The following is an 18,218-nucleotide window of genomic DNA, read 5'->3' as shown; positions in this document are numbered from 1 at the left end:
CACCCTGGAGTTCTTACCAGTGTAGTTTTGGTTACAAGTAGATCCTTTACATATTGGAGGATTGATAGGAAATTTTAGTGGGAGGAATGAAGAACCATTGTGAATGACAGGAATAAGACACCAGTGTGAAGAGAGATATTTGTGTAAGTATATGTGTTTATATATATAATCTGTGTATATATATTTTATATATATTTGTATATATATTATGTATATGTGTATACTATGTATAAATTTCAGAATGAGAGAATTTATATTTCTCTCCATCTTGAGGAATAACTATCCATGTATCCTTAGTTCTCAGCTTTCTTTCCTTTTTTTGTGCTGGGAATCAAACCCAGCACTTTATGCGTACTAGAAAAGACATCAAACACAAGGCTGCATCCCTAGTCAGCTTTTCCCTATTAACCTACTAGACAGATGACATAAATTCTAAGATATACTCTTTTTCAAATTGCAATGAATTTGTTTTTCATTGACTCTTTTTAGTTATATATAACATTAGGATACATTTTTACACAATCACAAAAACATGGACTATAATTTGCTCTAATCCAGTCCCCAGCTCTTCCCCCCGCCCACTCCCATACTCAAATTATCCTTTGTCTCCCACTCAGAAAAGCATACTAGATTGCATATGTTTAAAAATGACATTAATATAATAATGACCTCACCTCTTCTGTAAATATTTGAGGAACTAATTTATGAACTTCAATGAGTTCTTAGCAACAAACTTCTTTAAATATGTCTCACAACTGAAAGTCACATGTTCCTTTGTTCTATGTGTCCTGACACTGACCTACTAAACTGAAGCATGTAACTCAGGGCACTTTTATAAGCACAAATAAAAGATGTTTTACCTAATTGAGGATTCTTTTCTTAAGAAGGAAATAAACCTCTTGAAAGGTGAAGCTACAGACTTAAGTACCTAATGCACAGCAGGTAGGCAAGTAGCTTTCACGTTGGCATTGGAACTATATACATTTCATTTCATTTCATCTTGTAAAGGCCAAATCTGAGTTTGAGCCCAGGGAAGAAAAGAGAATCTCTTGTTTATGTTAGCTTTATCAGGAACAGAAACTAAGTTTAATTCCTTGGTGAGATGGAGAAATAAAATGACCTTATTTTATGGGCTGAAGATACACAATTTATAGATTTTTGTAGTGGAACTTCAGACACCTAGCCTATGTGGAATAACAAATTGATGTGGTAAATGCTCATCACTTGTTATAACCACAGAGAACTGTTGGTCAAAACAAAACAAAAAGTTTACAAGGTTAGACTTAATTGAAATCAAGTAAGCAAAATTTTCAGGTTTTGGAATGAAAAAAAGAACTCAAGACCAGAGAAAGTGGTGTAAAATGAAGCTGAATAGCTCCTGAGAATATGAGAAATAGATATGGACTTTAGGGGTCTCAGAGTTTGAACTCAAGATATATGTAAAGTATGGAGCTAGAACTAAAAACCCAGCAAAAATCTAGAAACTGGAATGGTCTATACTACCTAAAACCTGATGAACTACCAAGGAACAGTGTTCATTTGTCCAGGAAAGCAACCAGGACATTTACATTCAGTTCAGTCATTGCCATGAATGCGAAGAGACATTTAAGACAAATTGAATTCTAAACTAGTACCAACCATGGGTGTGAGCTTAAATCCACACATTCCACAGGCAGTACAAACCCTAAACTGAGAAATTAACAGAAAAACTGGTTGCAAAGCATTGTAACTTGTAGGTCCTTGGAAGAGGCAAACTTGGAACTACCCTGAGGGAATTCTTTTACTCTCCACAGCACCCAGAACTCCAACAGAGAACAATCCCAGCTATATATGAAAAAACAGTAATGAAATAATGAAATTATAAACCTCACAAAAAAGTTCTCCATCATGGTAGTGCTTTGCCTGACACAATGGAAGAAAATTGCATCCTGAGAAGTAGAGATTATAGGATAATTTTAAAGAGATGGAAATTGTTTAAGAGAAAAACAAAGGGAGAAAAGCTGTGTTGCAAGAAAAGGGTATTGATGGTTATCTGTGGCCTTTACAAAATTCATAGCCCATGAGTGGCAGAGCCAGATTGAAAACAAAATTGTTGCCCTTCAGAAATTTTTAGGAAGTCCTAGTAGAGGAAGAAATTAAGATGTGTTCAAAATAAAATAGATTTTATCTTTTCACACTTACCTGCAATTCTCTCCATCAGATAATTCACTCTCAACTTTTTAAAAATTACCTTAAGAGCATTCTACAGATTTGAAATGCAAAATAAATTGTTATCCATCAAAGTAAATCATTCATATAACAGAAGAATGAGCAAAGTAGTGAAATGCATCTATTGTACTTTGACCTTTCTTGTTAATCTCAATGTTAATATTGACAAATATACATATTGGAACTGCACTGCTTTTTCATCTGCAAACAGAGTTTCCACAAAAATAAATGAAAGCATTCTGTGAGAATCAATTTACTACAGTATACTTATAAGAAAAACATTATAGTTGTATTATTATTTATAAACTGCATTATATGTATCCTTTATATCAATAAAATTTGTAATTAACTCAGGGATGTTATATGCATAAGTTCTATAACTTATGTATGTATGTATATATATTTGTACATATATGTATAATCTAGAAATGGTAGAAATTACATGATGTGCATCTTATTTCTCTCCAACTCCTACTCCCTTTTTAACTCCACCTACATTCACACTTATATTCACTCAGAGAGGCAACAAACTCTACTACCACCACCACTATCAGAACATTCATAATACTACTTTCTCACCTCATGATCTTGTTTGTAAAAGTCTAGGCTAATAACACCAAAGAAAATTCGGTAAGGCTTAAGTGCTTAAAGTCTCTCCCCAGAATGTGTTCCTCTTGAACACATCAATAGTAGTGTTTATCTGTTTATAAGACAAATGAGTAGCAAAGTCATGGTTGCTAAAACTTAAGCCTGTTGAGATTTTAGATATTATAGGCACACTTCTCACAATGTAGATACTCAGATCGCTCTCTGAGGAAGGAAATTAGGGAAATGTTGAGGCAGTGAAGAGTTAATCTACTCCATGTAGGTCACTTGACATCGCACCTAACTTTCCTCATTACTGATGTAACAACTCACAAAATTCTTTTTACCATAGTAGTCTTCAACCTGCAAAAGTAAATTGACCTTCTATACTACTTGGGCATATCAGAATGAATTTGAAAATTTTCTTCAGGCAAAACAATACAGTAGCTAAGAAATGACAATGGTAGATAGGAGTTGGCACATAGGCCAGATTTTAGAAATGCTTGGAGAAATTCCATTTCAGGTTATTTACTCAATCAATACAGAGATCCTTCTCATGCCTTTTGGAAGAGGAGATGCCCACCCCTTGGCACACATTGAATATCACTACCTGACACAAGAGCTTATTAGTTTGGTATTCTTCTCAGAGTGTTGCATATGATGGTTTGATGGTTTTCCTGGTTTTGGCTATTGATAAAAGGCTTCAGGATATTTATTCAGTGTTTGTAGAAACTGGACTGCTGAAATATCTGTCTATTGTGTTTATTTAAGAAGAACCCATCTGATGGGAGAGTACAAACATTCAGTAGAAATTGCTGCAATAGTCAGTATCTTATGTGTAGTGCCAAGGAAAGGGTAGACATTTTCAGTTTTGATGGACTACCTCAAGAACAACCCTTTTTGCACATTGCCTTATAATTGTCTTTCTCCATTCAAATCAAACCAGTCCCAATCACTGACATGTTAGGAATCACTAAAAGATTTTATTTATATGCACTTTCAACATAGCTCAAAGGAATGACAACAAAAAAAAATGTGTATATGGGTAGTTTCAGCCACTGGGATCCCTTATAATAATGTTTATCAAAATTTCTAGATTCAGCTGGATATGGTGGTGCATGCCTGTAATCCTAGCGACTCAGGAGGATGAGGCAGGAGGATCACCAGTTCAAAGCCAGCCTCAGTTACTTACAGAGGCCCTCAGCAACTTAACAACACACTCTCTCAAAATAAAAAAAAATTAAAAAGGGCTGGGGATGTGGCTCAGGTGTTAAGCGCCCCTGAGTTCCATCCTCAGTATCAAAAAAAAAAATCTCTGGATTGTCTACCATCTGGTTTGATATTTCTTAATGCATTCAATTTCAAAAGAATAAAGGGCAGCAAAGCATTGGGAAAAAAATCCTGTCTTCAGATTTAGAGAACTAAGGGACTGATAGGGTGAATCATGCATACTCTAGAATCCAAGAAAATTTTACAGACTGTTGTTATGAGAAGGATATTGCCCCATAGGCACTCATGAAAGAAACACATGAGATTGACAGGGTAAAAATGAATGTGTATTTATCTCAGTATCCACATTGGATTATGCTTATATTTGAGTTCTACTCAAATGACCAAGCCTCAGAAGGAAAACAACCCAATGCAACGTTTCAGTGAGGCTTTTGAGTTCAGCAGTTCAGCAAGCACTTTTGCATATATTGTCCTGTCTGAACCTCTAAGTTTTATTACCATCCCCATTACATATATGAGAAATCAGTTTACTTAAAGTTAGGTAATCTGCCCAGGGCCAGTTTGTTTGTCCATATTAGATCCAAAGCTAAGATTTAAGTTTTCTGACACTTAGTCCAGTGCATTTTCCACTATACAAGACCATGTGGTTTTCACACAACCTTATGTGAAGGCACATTTCACATAATCTTATTTTAAATTTGTGTCAAACATATAGACAGTCTCTTGACAAGGAAGAATTTGGCAACTCTCATATGATCAAAATTTCTAGGACATGTTATTTTGCTGAGGGATAAATTTTCAATGTAATAGAACTATTATTTAGCAACAAATCACTTATTATGAGTAAGCTCAGTCTACCACCCAGTAACCAGGTAACTACAGTTTTCTTAATTTTCACTTTATCATACTGTAGACCCTAACTCGAATTAAATTGTTTCCTTGAGCAAATGGGCCTGCTAGTTTTGATCATTAAAGATATTTGGTTTCAGAAAGGAATCACTTTTAGAACATGGAAGTTTGTAATTAATTGAAATGTACAATGGAGAATTTGTTCATAGTTTAAAATAATGATGCTAGCAAATTACCATGAACTCCACAGGGAAAAAAATAGTTTTACATTGCTTTATCTAGTACTTTAACCAAGGAAAAAGTGCATTTTATGGAGCAAGTGATACACTCTAAAATGATTTATGAATTTGGGAATTCCTATGTCAAAACTATCAGGATTGTGCTCTCTATACCACTCTTTCCATACTGTTCTATAATTGTAATACAATTGCTTATTTGATGAGAACTTAAGGCATTTTATATAATTATGATTCATAATAAAAATACTGAAATATTGCCTAGAATCATTTAAACAAAGTGAGTGATGCAAAGAATATATATGATAAAATTTTTTTCTTCTATGTACCTTTATAAATATATATTTAATTCCCCAAATTTCCTTTGGTTTGTGTAAAACTAAGGGTTCTCCAGAGATGTAGAAATGATAAATCATGTGATAGATGATAGATAGGTAGATAGATAGAGGATTTATTAGATAAATTAGATCATGTGCCTGTGGAAGCTAAGAAGTCCCACAATAGGCTATTTTAAGCTGGAGAGCCAGGGAGTACCATGCCTCAGCCCCAGAATGAGGGGAGCTGAGGGTGTAGCTTCAGTTTCCAAAACTGAAGCCCCAGGAACTATAGGAAGCTGCTGGTGCTAGTACCCAAGTCCAAAGCCCAACTTGGACTCCCGATGCTGAAAGTCAGGAAAAGATAAGTGCCCCAATTCCAATAGAGAGAGTCAATATTCCTTTCCTCTGCCTTTTAATTCTATCCAGCACTCCAACAGACAGGATAGTGCCCACTCAGCCTACCAGCTCAAATGCCAATCTGTTTTAGAAACATCATCACAGACATATCCAGAAATAATGTTTTACCAGCAATCTATGTATCCCTTAATCCATTCAAGTTGATATTGAAACTTAACCGTCACTGTTTATATTATTCAGTTTTTCTTTAAAAAAGATGATATTCAGAGTAAACATATTTTTCCAGCGCAATCTTAATAATAGTGGGGATAATCATTTGTGATATGCCTTATTAACCAGTCAAGTATTAACTCATACTTCTGATTAATGTTAGCTTCAAAGGCAAGTCCAACTAGCAGTACTTAATTGTCTCAAAAAATAAAAAATAACAAGGGATTATTTCCATTTGATTCTTTCATGTTAGTTATTCAGAAGAAAATCATAAAAATAAGGTTAAAATCCTGAGTAACATTCTTTATTTTTATTTATATAATAGCATGAATATTTAAATTTCCCAGAAGTCTTCATAAAATTTAATATTTTTCCGGTACAATGATAAGATGATTATAAGAAGAGTTGAAACATGTCATCTCTGAGTTTTCCTTCAACTGTTAAAGGGCTCATCCTTGACCCCTAATGATAACCAGTAGTCAATTTGCTCACTTTTTTTCTCATTCTCAGGTAAGCCTCTGAATATCCCTTGCAAAGCATTCTTTGGATTCAGTGGAGAGTCTGGGCCAATGATCTACTGGATGAAAGGAGAGAAGTTTATTGAAGAACTGGCAGGTCACATTAGAGAAGGAGAAATAAGGTATAGAACTTTGCTTATTTTTCTTTGCTCTCTTTGCAGTTAAAAAAATAAAATATCCTAGAAGGGATTCTGCCTAGGATTTTAGTTGGAACTTCAAATCATTCCATTATCTAAAAGCTGATCTGGTGGAGAAACAAAGGGTAACTATCTAAAGAAATGAAACTTTTTAAGCTGCAATAAGGTGGGTTTACTCAAGTTCTAAGAATAAGTCATCAGAGTATAGTGATCCTCTCAAAGCCACCTAAGAAAACTCCTTTGAGTTTCCCAAGCTGAGACTACTGTTACTCCATCCAGTTACTACAAAGGTCCAAAATTTTTCAGGTGACTTCTCAATATATTGGAAAAATGTTCACTTACTTTCTTGGGAACAGACAACCTTCATATGTCACAAGTGTAAAGCTGTGATGACAGTAGTACACTGATACACTGCCAAAATAACTGTTGACTCTTTTTGAATAGTGTTTATTTTTCCCCGCATCATTTGCTCATCGTGAAAGTGACTGATGCTTCAGGTTAGCATCTCTCTAGATCTTTTTCACTCTCCTCTTATACAGATACCTTCCTTATGTATGGGTATCAATTCGATGCAATTGTTTTTTCTCATTCTAACTAGTACCTTCTTATTTTTTTTTACAAAACAGGGATAGGAAATTTTTCTTCACTCACTCAATCTGTGGTGTTTCCTACTGATTTCTCAAATAGTGATTTGTAGTGAATGTTCCCCTTACTGGTAGGGATAGGGCAACATTTTCTAAAACACCAATCAATAGTCATGTACTAGAAACTAATCTATTATTTCAGTGCATATTAATATATAGTCCTTCAGTTTTCTTACTGAATATATAACAGTGTAAATGAAACAAGTATACTTTATAATATTTACTATAATTAAATACAATTTATAATTTCTTCCATGACAATTATTCACCATGTGTCCACCCACTCTGATGGTCCATGAATTCCAAGAGCTTATGCCAAATATTGACTATAGGAGCATATTTCTAGAAAAAATATACATGAAAAAATATTCAATGTCATTAGTCATCAGGGAAATTCAAATCAGAAGAGTCATATGATATCACTTTATATTTACTAGCACGGCTTTAATAAAACAATTACTTTAAATAAAACATTGGTGAAGATGTGGAGAAATTGGAAACCTTAAGTAATGCAGGTTAAAATGCAAAACAGTGCAACCACTTTGAAAAACAGTCTCATATGTCCTCAAACAGATAAGCATATGATCGTAAATTGAGGCAATAATACATCTCCTAGTTATGTAACCAAGAGAAATCAAAACATATATCCTCACAAAAAACATGTCCATGAATGTTAACAGTAGCGTGATTCATAATACATAAAACGTGCAACCAATGTAAATGGCTATCACCTAATAAATGGATAAACAAAATGTGGTATATTCATACCAAGAATTATTATTTGACATGAAAAAAATTTGTGGGGCTGATACACACTACACTATGAATAGACATTGAAAATATTTTTCTCAGTAAAATAAACCAGTGGAAAAAATACATTAATATGATTTATGTAAAATGTTTCAGAATAGACAAATCCTTAGAGACAGAAAGTAGAACGCTGATTATTTAGGACTGGTAGGGAAGGATGGAGTGATAGGAGGGTGATAGCTAAATTGTATGGGTGCATTTTTATGTATGTCATAAAATACAATTTAATGAAAAATATATCATTTTAAAATTCACTGGCATTTAGTACATTCATAATTTTGTGCAACCACTACCACTACATAGTTCCAGAACATTTTTAGCACTCCCCCCCCCAAAAAAAATAAAAAACCTGTTTTGCAGTCAGAAACTAGCTGGCTAGCTGGTTTTCTTCCTTCCTTCCTTCCTTCCTTCCTTCCTTCCTTCTTTCCTTCCTTCCTTCCTTCCTTCCTTCCTATCTTTCTCTCTTTCTTCCATTGATGAAAATGTTATAAAATTGACCATGGTGATGGTTGTGCATATTTGTGAATATTCTAAATAGTTAATGAATTATACACTTCCAATAGATAAATTGTATATTATGTGAATCATTTTTTTTTAAATTCTGTCTAGTATAAAGTAGATTTTCAGAAAAATTGATGTATTACAAATAATTCTTTAGGATAATTCCAATACAAACATTGTTTCCTAATTATTATGACTTTATTAGGCAATCAAGTTAAAATAGATTTGAAATTAATCCTACTAAATTTCTATTAAATCATTTTAGAAGGTACACGTTTAGGATTATTATCAATATATCTACCTATAAATGACCTTGAAGGTCATACTTCAGTCTTTTCTGAGAAAGAGACTGATCCCCAAAAGGGTACATGATTAGTTAGTTGCAGAATTTCTACTACCAAAACTCAAAGCTATGTTTTTCTATCAAGGGTAGTAATTATATGAACATAAAGTAAGTATTTCCCTTTTCTTGACTAATCCACATGACTAAGTGGATTTTTAAAAAAGAAAAACAATTTTATTGGGTTTAATTGGAATACAATTAAAAAAACCCCACAAATTTAAAGTACACAATCCATACAGAGTGATAGATACATGTGTATGCTTGTGAAGTCATTATCATTGTGAAGCTATCACACCCACATTTCCTGGTGCCCCTTTGAAATTCTCCCCACAATGCTAAACTTCCTGTCACAATAAATGATCTGAAATTTCTGGTGTTCTATCTTTTTAAACAGAATCATGTAATAGTTAACTTTTTTTTTGGTCCAGGTAATTTAATTATTTCAATTTTTAACCACCTTGCTCTATGTACCAATAGTTTATTCCTTATTATTGATGAGCATTGTTCTATGGATATGTAAGTTTAGTTATCCATTCACCTATTGATAGACATTTGATTTATATTCAGTTTGATACTATTACAAATAAAGTTGCTTTGAACACTCAGATACATATCTTTCAATGCATATATATATATTTATATTTTTCTTGGCTAAATATCTGGACATAGAATGGGTGAATTATATAGTAAATGTTTAATTTTTTAGTTCATTTTAGCTTTCTTTTAAAAATAAACTTTTTTTAGTGCAACCTATAGCCAATTTAGTTTTTTTTTCAATTATTTTGATCAATGACACTCATTAATTGGCTTTTCAGTAAGTTATCCTTTTTTAAGTTCACACATAATATTTATACATATTTATGAAGTACAGTATGACAATTTTGATGCATGTACACGATGTGTAATGATTAAACAAGGTAATTAACATTTCCATTTCCTCAAACTTTTATCATTTTCATGTGTTGGGAACCTTCAAACTCTTCTTTTCTATAATAAACCTTGATTTTTAGAATAATTTCTAATTTACAGGAAAATTGTAAAGATATTTTGGAGGTTTCATGTATACCTAATACTTAATTTCTTTGATTGTTAACATTCTAAATTGCTATGCTACATTTATTACAACTAATGAACTAAAATTGATACATTAATATAAACTAAAGTCTTTTTTAGAATTACAATGTCCTTAGTTTTTGTCTCCTTCCTTTTTCTTTTCCAGTATTTTTTTTTTAATTTGTTCTAAGTAGTTTTACATGACAGCAGAATGCATATTGACTCACTGTACACAAATGGAGCACAACTTTCATTTCTCTGGTTGTACAGGATACAGAGTTACACCATTTGTGGAATCATACACATGCATAGGGTAATAATGTCTGTCTCTTACCACCATCTTTCCCACTCCCATACTTCCTCCCTTCTCTCCCTCCCCTCCCTCCCCTCTGCCCTATCCAAAGCCCCTCCAATCTTCCCTTGCTCCCCCAATTATGGATCAGCATGCACTTATCAAACAAAACATTTGGCCTTTGTATTTGGGGGATTGGCTTATACAGTATTATTTTTTTAAGAACATGTCTAACTATATTCTAAATTGGTTATACAATTTTATAAAAGATGAAGTGAGACACTGCTGCTGTTGCTCTCTAGCAGCAAATGATTAGAATTGGCTGGAAACAAAACATAAAAATATGAAGTAATTAATTCCAGAACAAGCCACTGTATCAGGTGCCAAATGAATCAACAGGTTAGTAAGTGCTTAGAAGTCAACCTTTCAGGAGTTGCAAAATGTTATTGTTTATTTGATTTTTGTTATATCTGCTTCCTCCACCTTCCCCAACACCCACCTCTGGTTAAAACAAAAAGGAACATCATATATTTACAGTGGAGAAAAGCTATAGAAAATTTATTTTGAAAATGTCACACAACCCAATTACTAACTAGAGACGTTTTAGGAGAAATACAAATGAAGAGGCAGGAATTTCTGGCCAACACAAACACATAGTTGGCCATTTTGTAATATTAATTGTGTGATCTGTGATTTATTTGGGAGCTTGTGAGTTCCAGCATTCCTTCAGGCTATGGCCATTTATGCTAACCTAAAAGTTAACTACTAGAGCCTGTCTTCTAGCTTTCAAAGCTAATGTCCTTGAAAAGAGCATACAAGATTTTTATACAGTCTGACAGTTTGGAACAAATCAAGTAGTTTATAATAAAAAATTACTAATTATCCTATTACTAGAACCAAGAGAATATCTACATTCTTTCATAGTCCACACATTTTCTCCAAAGGAAATATTTCTGAAGGCAAAACACTGAGGATTTTAATTAGGAGATTCCTCTCAAAGGTATTTTTGTAAACAAAATTTAATTCTAAAAGCATGGCTGTCCTTCAGAATTTCCTTTGTCTCTGCAGGTTACTCTAAAACACTGTAGACTGGATAATTTATAAATAGTAATATTTGTTGCTCACATTTCTGGAGATTGGAAAGTCCAAGATCAAGGAGACAGAAGATTTGTTGTCTTGTGGGAGCCTGTTCCTCATAGATGGTGACTTCTTTGTGTCCTCATAAGCAGAAAGGACAATGGAGCTCACCTGAACCCATTTTATTATAAGAGCACTTATCCCATTCATTAATTTGGGGCCTTCAGGACTTAACCAATTTCCAAAGGCCTCACCTCTTAATCTTATCATATTGAGTATTAGGTTCTAACATGTGAATGGGGGCTCCAACATTCAGACTCTAGAAGGGATATTGCATTAGATTTATATTTTAATTGAATCATAGCTCTTATGTTGTGCATACATGTCAAAAGTCTACTGCCTAAAAAAGTTCAATAGTGATTACTAGACATTGAGAAGTGTAAGTGGGAGGAGGGTGATTGGATTTGATCAGGGCATGATGCACACATGCATAAAATATACTGAATTCCATCATTATGTAAAACTAGTATATGTTAATAAACTTTTAAAACTGCTTTGCCAAGTATATTAAAAAGTAGGGATATAAATAAATAGCTCTCAGGTACTTATGGAGTAGGTGCCCTAGAGGCACAGAATCTGGCAGGAAGACTAGCCCCACTGCCTAGGTTCTCAATTTCCTAGGCTGCAGCTTGATCCTACAAGTATGTGTTGCAAATTTTAATCTCTTAGTACTGCCCCAGAGGAATAGAGGATTTTTGAAAATCTCTCAGGGGAAAGGTTTGGATATTCACGGAGGGCTTGATGATATAATGTCACTCAGATTTCAAAAAGTACCACCTCTGTATTTAGCAGATTCCATGAAGCTTGACTAGCATATGAGATTAAATTCCAGTAAGCATTTCAGAGTTCTTATTTGTTTGCTCTCTGGGTCATTTTGACCACTGAGGTCCTTAACAGCTTCTGATTTGCAGCTCATTGCCAAAGCACTTAGACCCCACACTGGGCACACATATTCCCTTTTATCTCCCTTTAAGCAAAGATTGGCAAAGGCCTCTCATGTCTTTGATGTTGCTAAGAGATTAAGCCCCAAGGAAATCTGAACTCAAATGTAGCATCTATTCACAACTGCCAGCCTGTCCCATGCAACTGCATCAGAACCCTTCCACTGAACCCAGAAGTTATAATTTGTAGAGATTGGAAGGAAATTTTTGTGTGTGTGAGTCATTGCAGAAGCTGCAATTTTGCAAGTTCTTTTTCTTCTACAGTTTTAAAGGCATTCCAACAAACTTCCCTCTGTAAACTTCACCATGTCTATTCAGAGAAGTCAAATAATTGTGTGGAGGAGATCCAGTGGCAGCCATCATCAGAGGATTTTCTGATTTCTATACCTCTGTTTAGTTAATAGGAACTGCTTGCAGAGTGGCATCAGAGAGTTCATGGATAGAAGTAGCCTTTGTTACATTCTAGAAAGGCTACCCCAGTTCCACACCTCTACACAACTTCCTTTTAATTAAATCTTACAAGCTTAAAGATTAAAAAAAAATAAGAATTTGCTAGTGTGATATGTATTCCACAGTGCCATTAAAAAATGCCAGAAAAAATTGAACCAATCCTATTATACAAGACATGATAGTCTTCGAGATTGCCTGCAGGGCTGTGAATTGCATCTGATTGTTGAAAGAGACTGCATGATTTTTGAGACAATTGTTTTGTCCCAATAGAGAGTAATTTTCAATTGTATATCTAACTTTACAAATTGCCTTGTAATACCTAGTATTTTCTTCCTCGGGCAATACTAAATATCATTTTACCAAATATTTTATAATTGGTGACCTGAAAAAAATCAATTTATCTTAAGGTTTTTCTGGAAATGTTCTTAAAATGCAAATAATTTCATTTATATTCAATTCCTAAAAAGCTACATATTGAATATAGGCTTTGTTTTTAGTTTTGGTTTCTTTACTCTTGCTTTCACCACTCTCTGGTCTTTTGTTCTATCACATTACCTTAACATATTCTCCTTCAATGAGTAAAATGCTCTAAAAATAGAAAATGTGATATAGGTGTGAAAAGGTTTTATTCTTGAAATAAGATGAGTGTATTTAAAGACCAAAAATAACCTATTAATAGTCCCTCCCTTTAAAAAATATGGAACTGTGAATAAGTACTTTGTCCTCAAAGTACAGTCATGTACCACTTAATGAAGGGAACAAGTTCTAAGAAATGAACTGATAGGATATTTTATTATTGGGCAGACACATTCTAGAATGTACTTACACAATCAAAGATGGCCATGATGTCACTAATTAAGTAAGATTATGGGACCACCATTGTATACACAGACTATAATTGACCTAACTCTTCTGCCACTCATGACTATGTAGAGGAAATAAATGGCGTCCAAGGCAGCCTGAAGCAAAATGATAGGCCCTTTTTGAGGAAATACACATAATTTTTCAGTGACTTAAGCATTCCACATACTCTTGGCCTTCCCAAAACTGAGCTCCAACAAGTAATGTCTTCATTTCTCTCATCCTCAGGTCATTCATTGTAAAAAGGCAACCTGATCAATAACTTTGCCTTTGATTTAAATAAATTTCAAATCTTATCACATCTATTTTCTAATGCGGATTTTGTAAGTCCTGAGGAAACTTCAAGAAAAGACAAACTTCACAAGCAGCATGGTTTTACCTAGGGTCAGACTTAATTGCTGGTTATTTAAAAAACCATTTTTGAAGAAGTAATATCTAATATCTAATATCCATGGTTCCACAGGGGGTTTTAGGCTTTACCTATGCATAAAATATTTAAAACATACCTAAGACATATTTGTTATCTCTTTATTTAATAATTAGACTCTAGATGCCTAGCTTTAACTATTTTGTCTTGGATTGTAAGTTTCTCTAGACAAAAACCTATAGTTACTAAATAATAACTATATTAATAATAATTCCATTTCTTAATTTAAAAATACATACAAGATCACGAAAGCATTTTGACATCCTAAATTATTTTGCATTTTCAAAATAACAATTGGAAATCAATAGCATTAGCTTTATTTTGCAAATAAATAAACTGAGGCTTAGATACTAAGAAAGAGCTGCCCTTGAATAGTTTACAATTCCTGTGGGGCTTGATTGAATTCATCCAAACACAGCTAGCAAGAATCCTCAATTGTCCAGAATGTCCCTGCCTAGGACTGAAAGAGCGAAAACCAGTAGGGAGTGAGAATAAGCAGCCCTGACATTAATCAGGCTGGGAGGACATACAGATAAAGCCAACTGCAAAGTTAACAGAAAACACTTTCTCCCAGGGTCATGTTGCCGTTGTAAAATGCCATAAGAAACCCCTGTCCCTTGAGTGATTACTGCTTTCCTTCCACTGAGGCCCAGACCTGCTTTGCTATTTACATTTATTAGTTGGGATACCCATTGGCTAAGACATCTTCATCTCATGACAAAAATCCAATCCCTAGTTAATTCCTCTTTACTAAGATTCTACTTCGGAAACTCCAACCAATCCAGAATTTAGTTCTACTTCACTTTCTACTACTTATAATTGAAACATAATTGTTGCAAAAGATTATTTCTTCCTTTTTTCAACCAAGAATTACTCTATCCACAGTTCCTAGTGTGCCCTCCCTGAATACAATGAGTCAATAAATTTGATTTTGTCAGACTATGGACTTGATTGTGGTCCTTGATTAATAAGTCTTTAATAATGAAATATAAAGCAAATAAGACACATCAAAAGAGTGATTTTGTTTAATTAAAAGGCTTCTTTAAAACATACCTCCTATACTTCATTTTCTAAAACATCACTCCTGGATGATGATTATGGATAATTCAGAATAATTGGATTCAGATTATGGATAATTCAGAATAACCCAGAGACTCTGCTTGATACTTAGATATCAAAGGAGGACTTAATTTAGTTTATGGGGCCATTTACAATAAATGAATATTTGACTTAGACATTTTAGAATTATTTACCTCAATTAAGAAACCAATAGGATTTTCTCTTTAAATTTCAGGTGAACATAAAATTCAATTAGCCAGAATCCCCAGTCCTGAACAATTGCATTAATCAAGATTTTGCTAATATTTCATTGCATCTGTGTTCCTTATGTGAATGCTATTCTATCATTTCTTTCCATAGTTCTTTTAGATTTTTATCTTTAAGAGAGCAGGGAGCAGCAATAAACATATACTAGCAGAGAGGCTAGAAGAACACACTGTTTCTTACTAATACATACAGACAGTGATTCAACTTATGGTTTTTTTAATTTTATTTTACAGTGGTGATACACATTCGGTGGAAACTACTTTGAATTTGTAATATTGATCTTTTCCCAGACTAGTGATAAACAGTATGGCACTCTCTGTGCCGGGCAGCAGTACTGAGCTACAGCTCACAGTTAGTCATATCATCCTCATATCATCCTAGGGGAAACAAGTGAAAACTCCATAGTATTCTGTGTCACTCAGGTAGGATGCTCCAACAAAGTTGGTGTATTCAATGCATTTTCTACTTACGAATTTCTCAACTTAGGATGAGTTTATTGGAACATAATCTGATTGCAAGGTGCATCCATGGTTTCTTATAATGATAGAAGCACTGGTGATATGGGCAGATGCTCAAGAGTGTAGACTGTGAATTCTAGTGGTAATTCAACATCTTTATAAATAATTAAAATACTGCTGCTACTAGAAAAAACAAATAGAAAGTAGTTTGTAACTTCCCTGCTAAAGTAGTACATTTGTCCTCAAGTACCCTGGAGGGATTTCCCCCAGGAGCCCCTGCAGATACCAAAATCCACAGATACTCAAGTCCTTTATATAAAATGGTAATGATATAGTTTGTGGATTACCTAAACAAATTTTTCCATATACTTTATTTTGCATTTACTTTGTTTCAATTGATATATAAAACATAAAATTTTACATATTAATGAAGTAACATGATGTTTCAATACATGTGTACATCGTGCAGTGTTTAAATCAGCTAAACGTATCTTCTAGCATTTTAAAATATACTGAATGATAGCGTTATCTAGAGTCACCTTACTGTGTAATAAGACACCTGAACTTCTCACTCCCTTCTAACTATAAGTTAGTACCCATTGTTTAACCTCTCCCAATTCCTCCCTGGAACCTAGACTCCCCAGACTCTGGTAACCACCATTCTACTCTCAAATTCTTTTATGAGATAAACTTATTTAGATTCCACACATGAGTGAGATCAAGTGGCACTTGTCTTTCCCATATCCTTTAAATCATCTCTATATTACTTTTGATAACTAATTCAATGCAAATGATGTGTAAATAGTTGAAATTCTGAAGTCTTTAGGGAATAATGGCAAGAAAAAAGTGTGTACATACTTAATACAGAAATCTTTTCTGAATATATTTAGTCCTCAGTTGGTCAAATCCATGGATATGGAACCCACTGATACAGAGTTAATTCATATTACATTTTAGTTTTCCCCTTTCAATGACATAGTTAAATCTTATTAGAGGAAGTCGACAATGAAAGGCATAATAGTTTGAGACAGTATTGATTTTATTGATGCAATTCATGTCACCACAATGCTAGGCATATAGAGCATTCAAAATATCTGTTTCATGGCATGAAATTGTATTACATTGCACAAATATAGTGTCTTTCTAGTGTTACACACATATACTTTAAATTTTATAGAAGACTTAATTCCATAGCACATGTGAGGAAAAGGTAGAGTTCTCATATACTCTTGACCCCCTAAGGCAGCCTCCATCACTATAAATATCCAGTACTGTATTAGTTTATTTGCTACAATCAATGAACCTACATTGACATATCTTTATCGCCTGAAATTCGTAGTTTACATTAGAGTTCATTCCTTGGCTTTGCTCATTCTATGGTTTTGAAAAATGTAAAAGGATATGTTATCTACCATTACAGTATCATATAGAATAGTTTCACTGACCTGAAATATCTTCTGTGCCCCACATATTCTCTACATCTGTCAAAACTCTTGGTAAGTTCTGATCTTTTTCCTGTATCCAAACATTTTTATTTTCCAGAATGTCATGTGTAGTTGGAGTGATACAGAAGGTAGCCTCCCTTTTCATATTGATTTTATATATTTAGCAATGTGTATTTATGGTTCCTCCATTTATTTTTGTGACACATGACATTTTTTAAATGATCACATTCATTTATTCATACACATCCCGTGATGCTAACAGCCCTGAGATAGTTGCTGATGATATAAAATTAAGGACCAATCATACCCTAAAATGTAAGTGTATTATAACATTTTTAAGATGCAAAGATGAAATAATTGTAGTTTGTTAGGCATAATTTTAATAGCAATTCTATGGACTTATGAAAATGAGCAGATAAGAGGGTAAATTTATGTTATGTGTTTTTTGCCACAATTAAAAGCAAAGATTAGTAGAAAGTACAGAGAGCTCCCACCAACCTACTCTGTCCCTCCTCCCACTTTCCCCAATTATTACTATCTCACATTAATGTGTTACATATGTTATAATTAAAGAAATAATACTGATGCAATATTATGAGCTAAAGTCAACAGTTTTCACTGGGATTCATTCTTTGTGTTGTACAGTTGTATGGGTTTTGGGGAAATGTTTAACTTTGAAGTGTCATAATGAATAGTTTTACTCTCCTAAAAATCCCTTTTTCTGCCTATTCTTCCCTACTACTTTCTGCTTTAAATTCCTGGTAACCACAAACCTTTTAAATATCTACATCTATATTTTTGCCTTTTGTTAAATATAATATGGCTATAATCATTCTCTCTTTCCAATCCAGTTTCTTTCAAATAGTAACGTGCATTTAGGGTG

The 18,218-nt window shown here is 33.6% G+C and overlaps 1 protein-coding gene and 1 long non-coding RNA gene across 3 annotated transcripts in view; one reads left to right on the top strand and one right to left on the bottom strand.

Moving 5' to 3' along the window:
• Positions 1 to 18,218, bottom strand: part of LOC306651963 — a 318,748-nt gene that overhangs the window by 46,974 nt on the left and 253,556 nt on the right. The window lies entirely within an intron of this gene.
• LOC306651960 (X-linked interleukin-1 receptor accessory protein-like 2) overlaps positions 6,131 to 18,218 on the top strand; it is a 36,208-nt gene continuing 24,120 nt past the window's right edge. For both annotated transcript variants that reach the window (XM_079124975.1, XM_079124974.1), the window contains exon 1: positions 6,131 to 6,632. In XM_079124975.1, the coding sequence (XP_078981101.1) occupies positions 6,562 to 6,632 (71 nt within the window). In that variant the 5' untranslated portion in view covers positions 6,131 to 6,561. The remainder of the gene's footprint in view (positions 6,633 to 18,218) is intronic.

This window comes from Sciurus vulgaris (assembly GCF_902686455.1).
Source record: "Sciurus vulgaris genome assembly, chromosome: X".
Taxonomy (NCBI): Eukaryota; Metazoa; Chordata; class Mammalia; order Rodentia; family Sciuridae; genus Sciurus; species Sciurus vulgaris.
The sequence above is the reverse complement of the archived record's forward strand: the minus strand, read 5'-3'. Positions and strand labels throughout refer to the sequence as shown.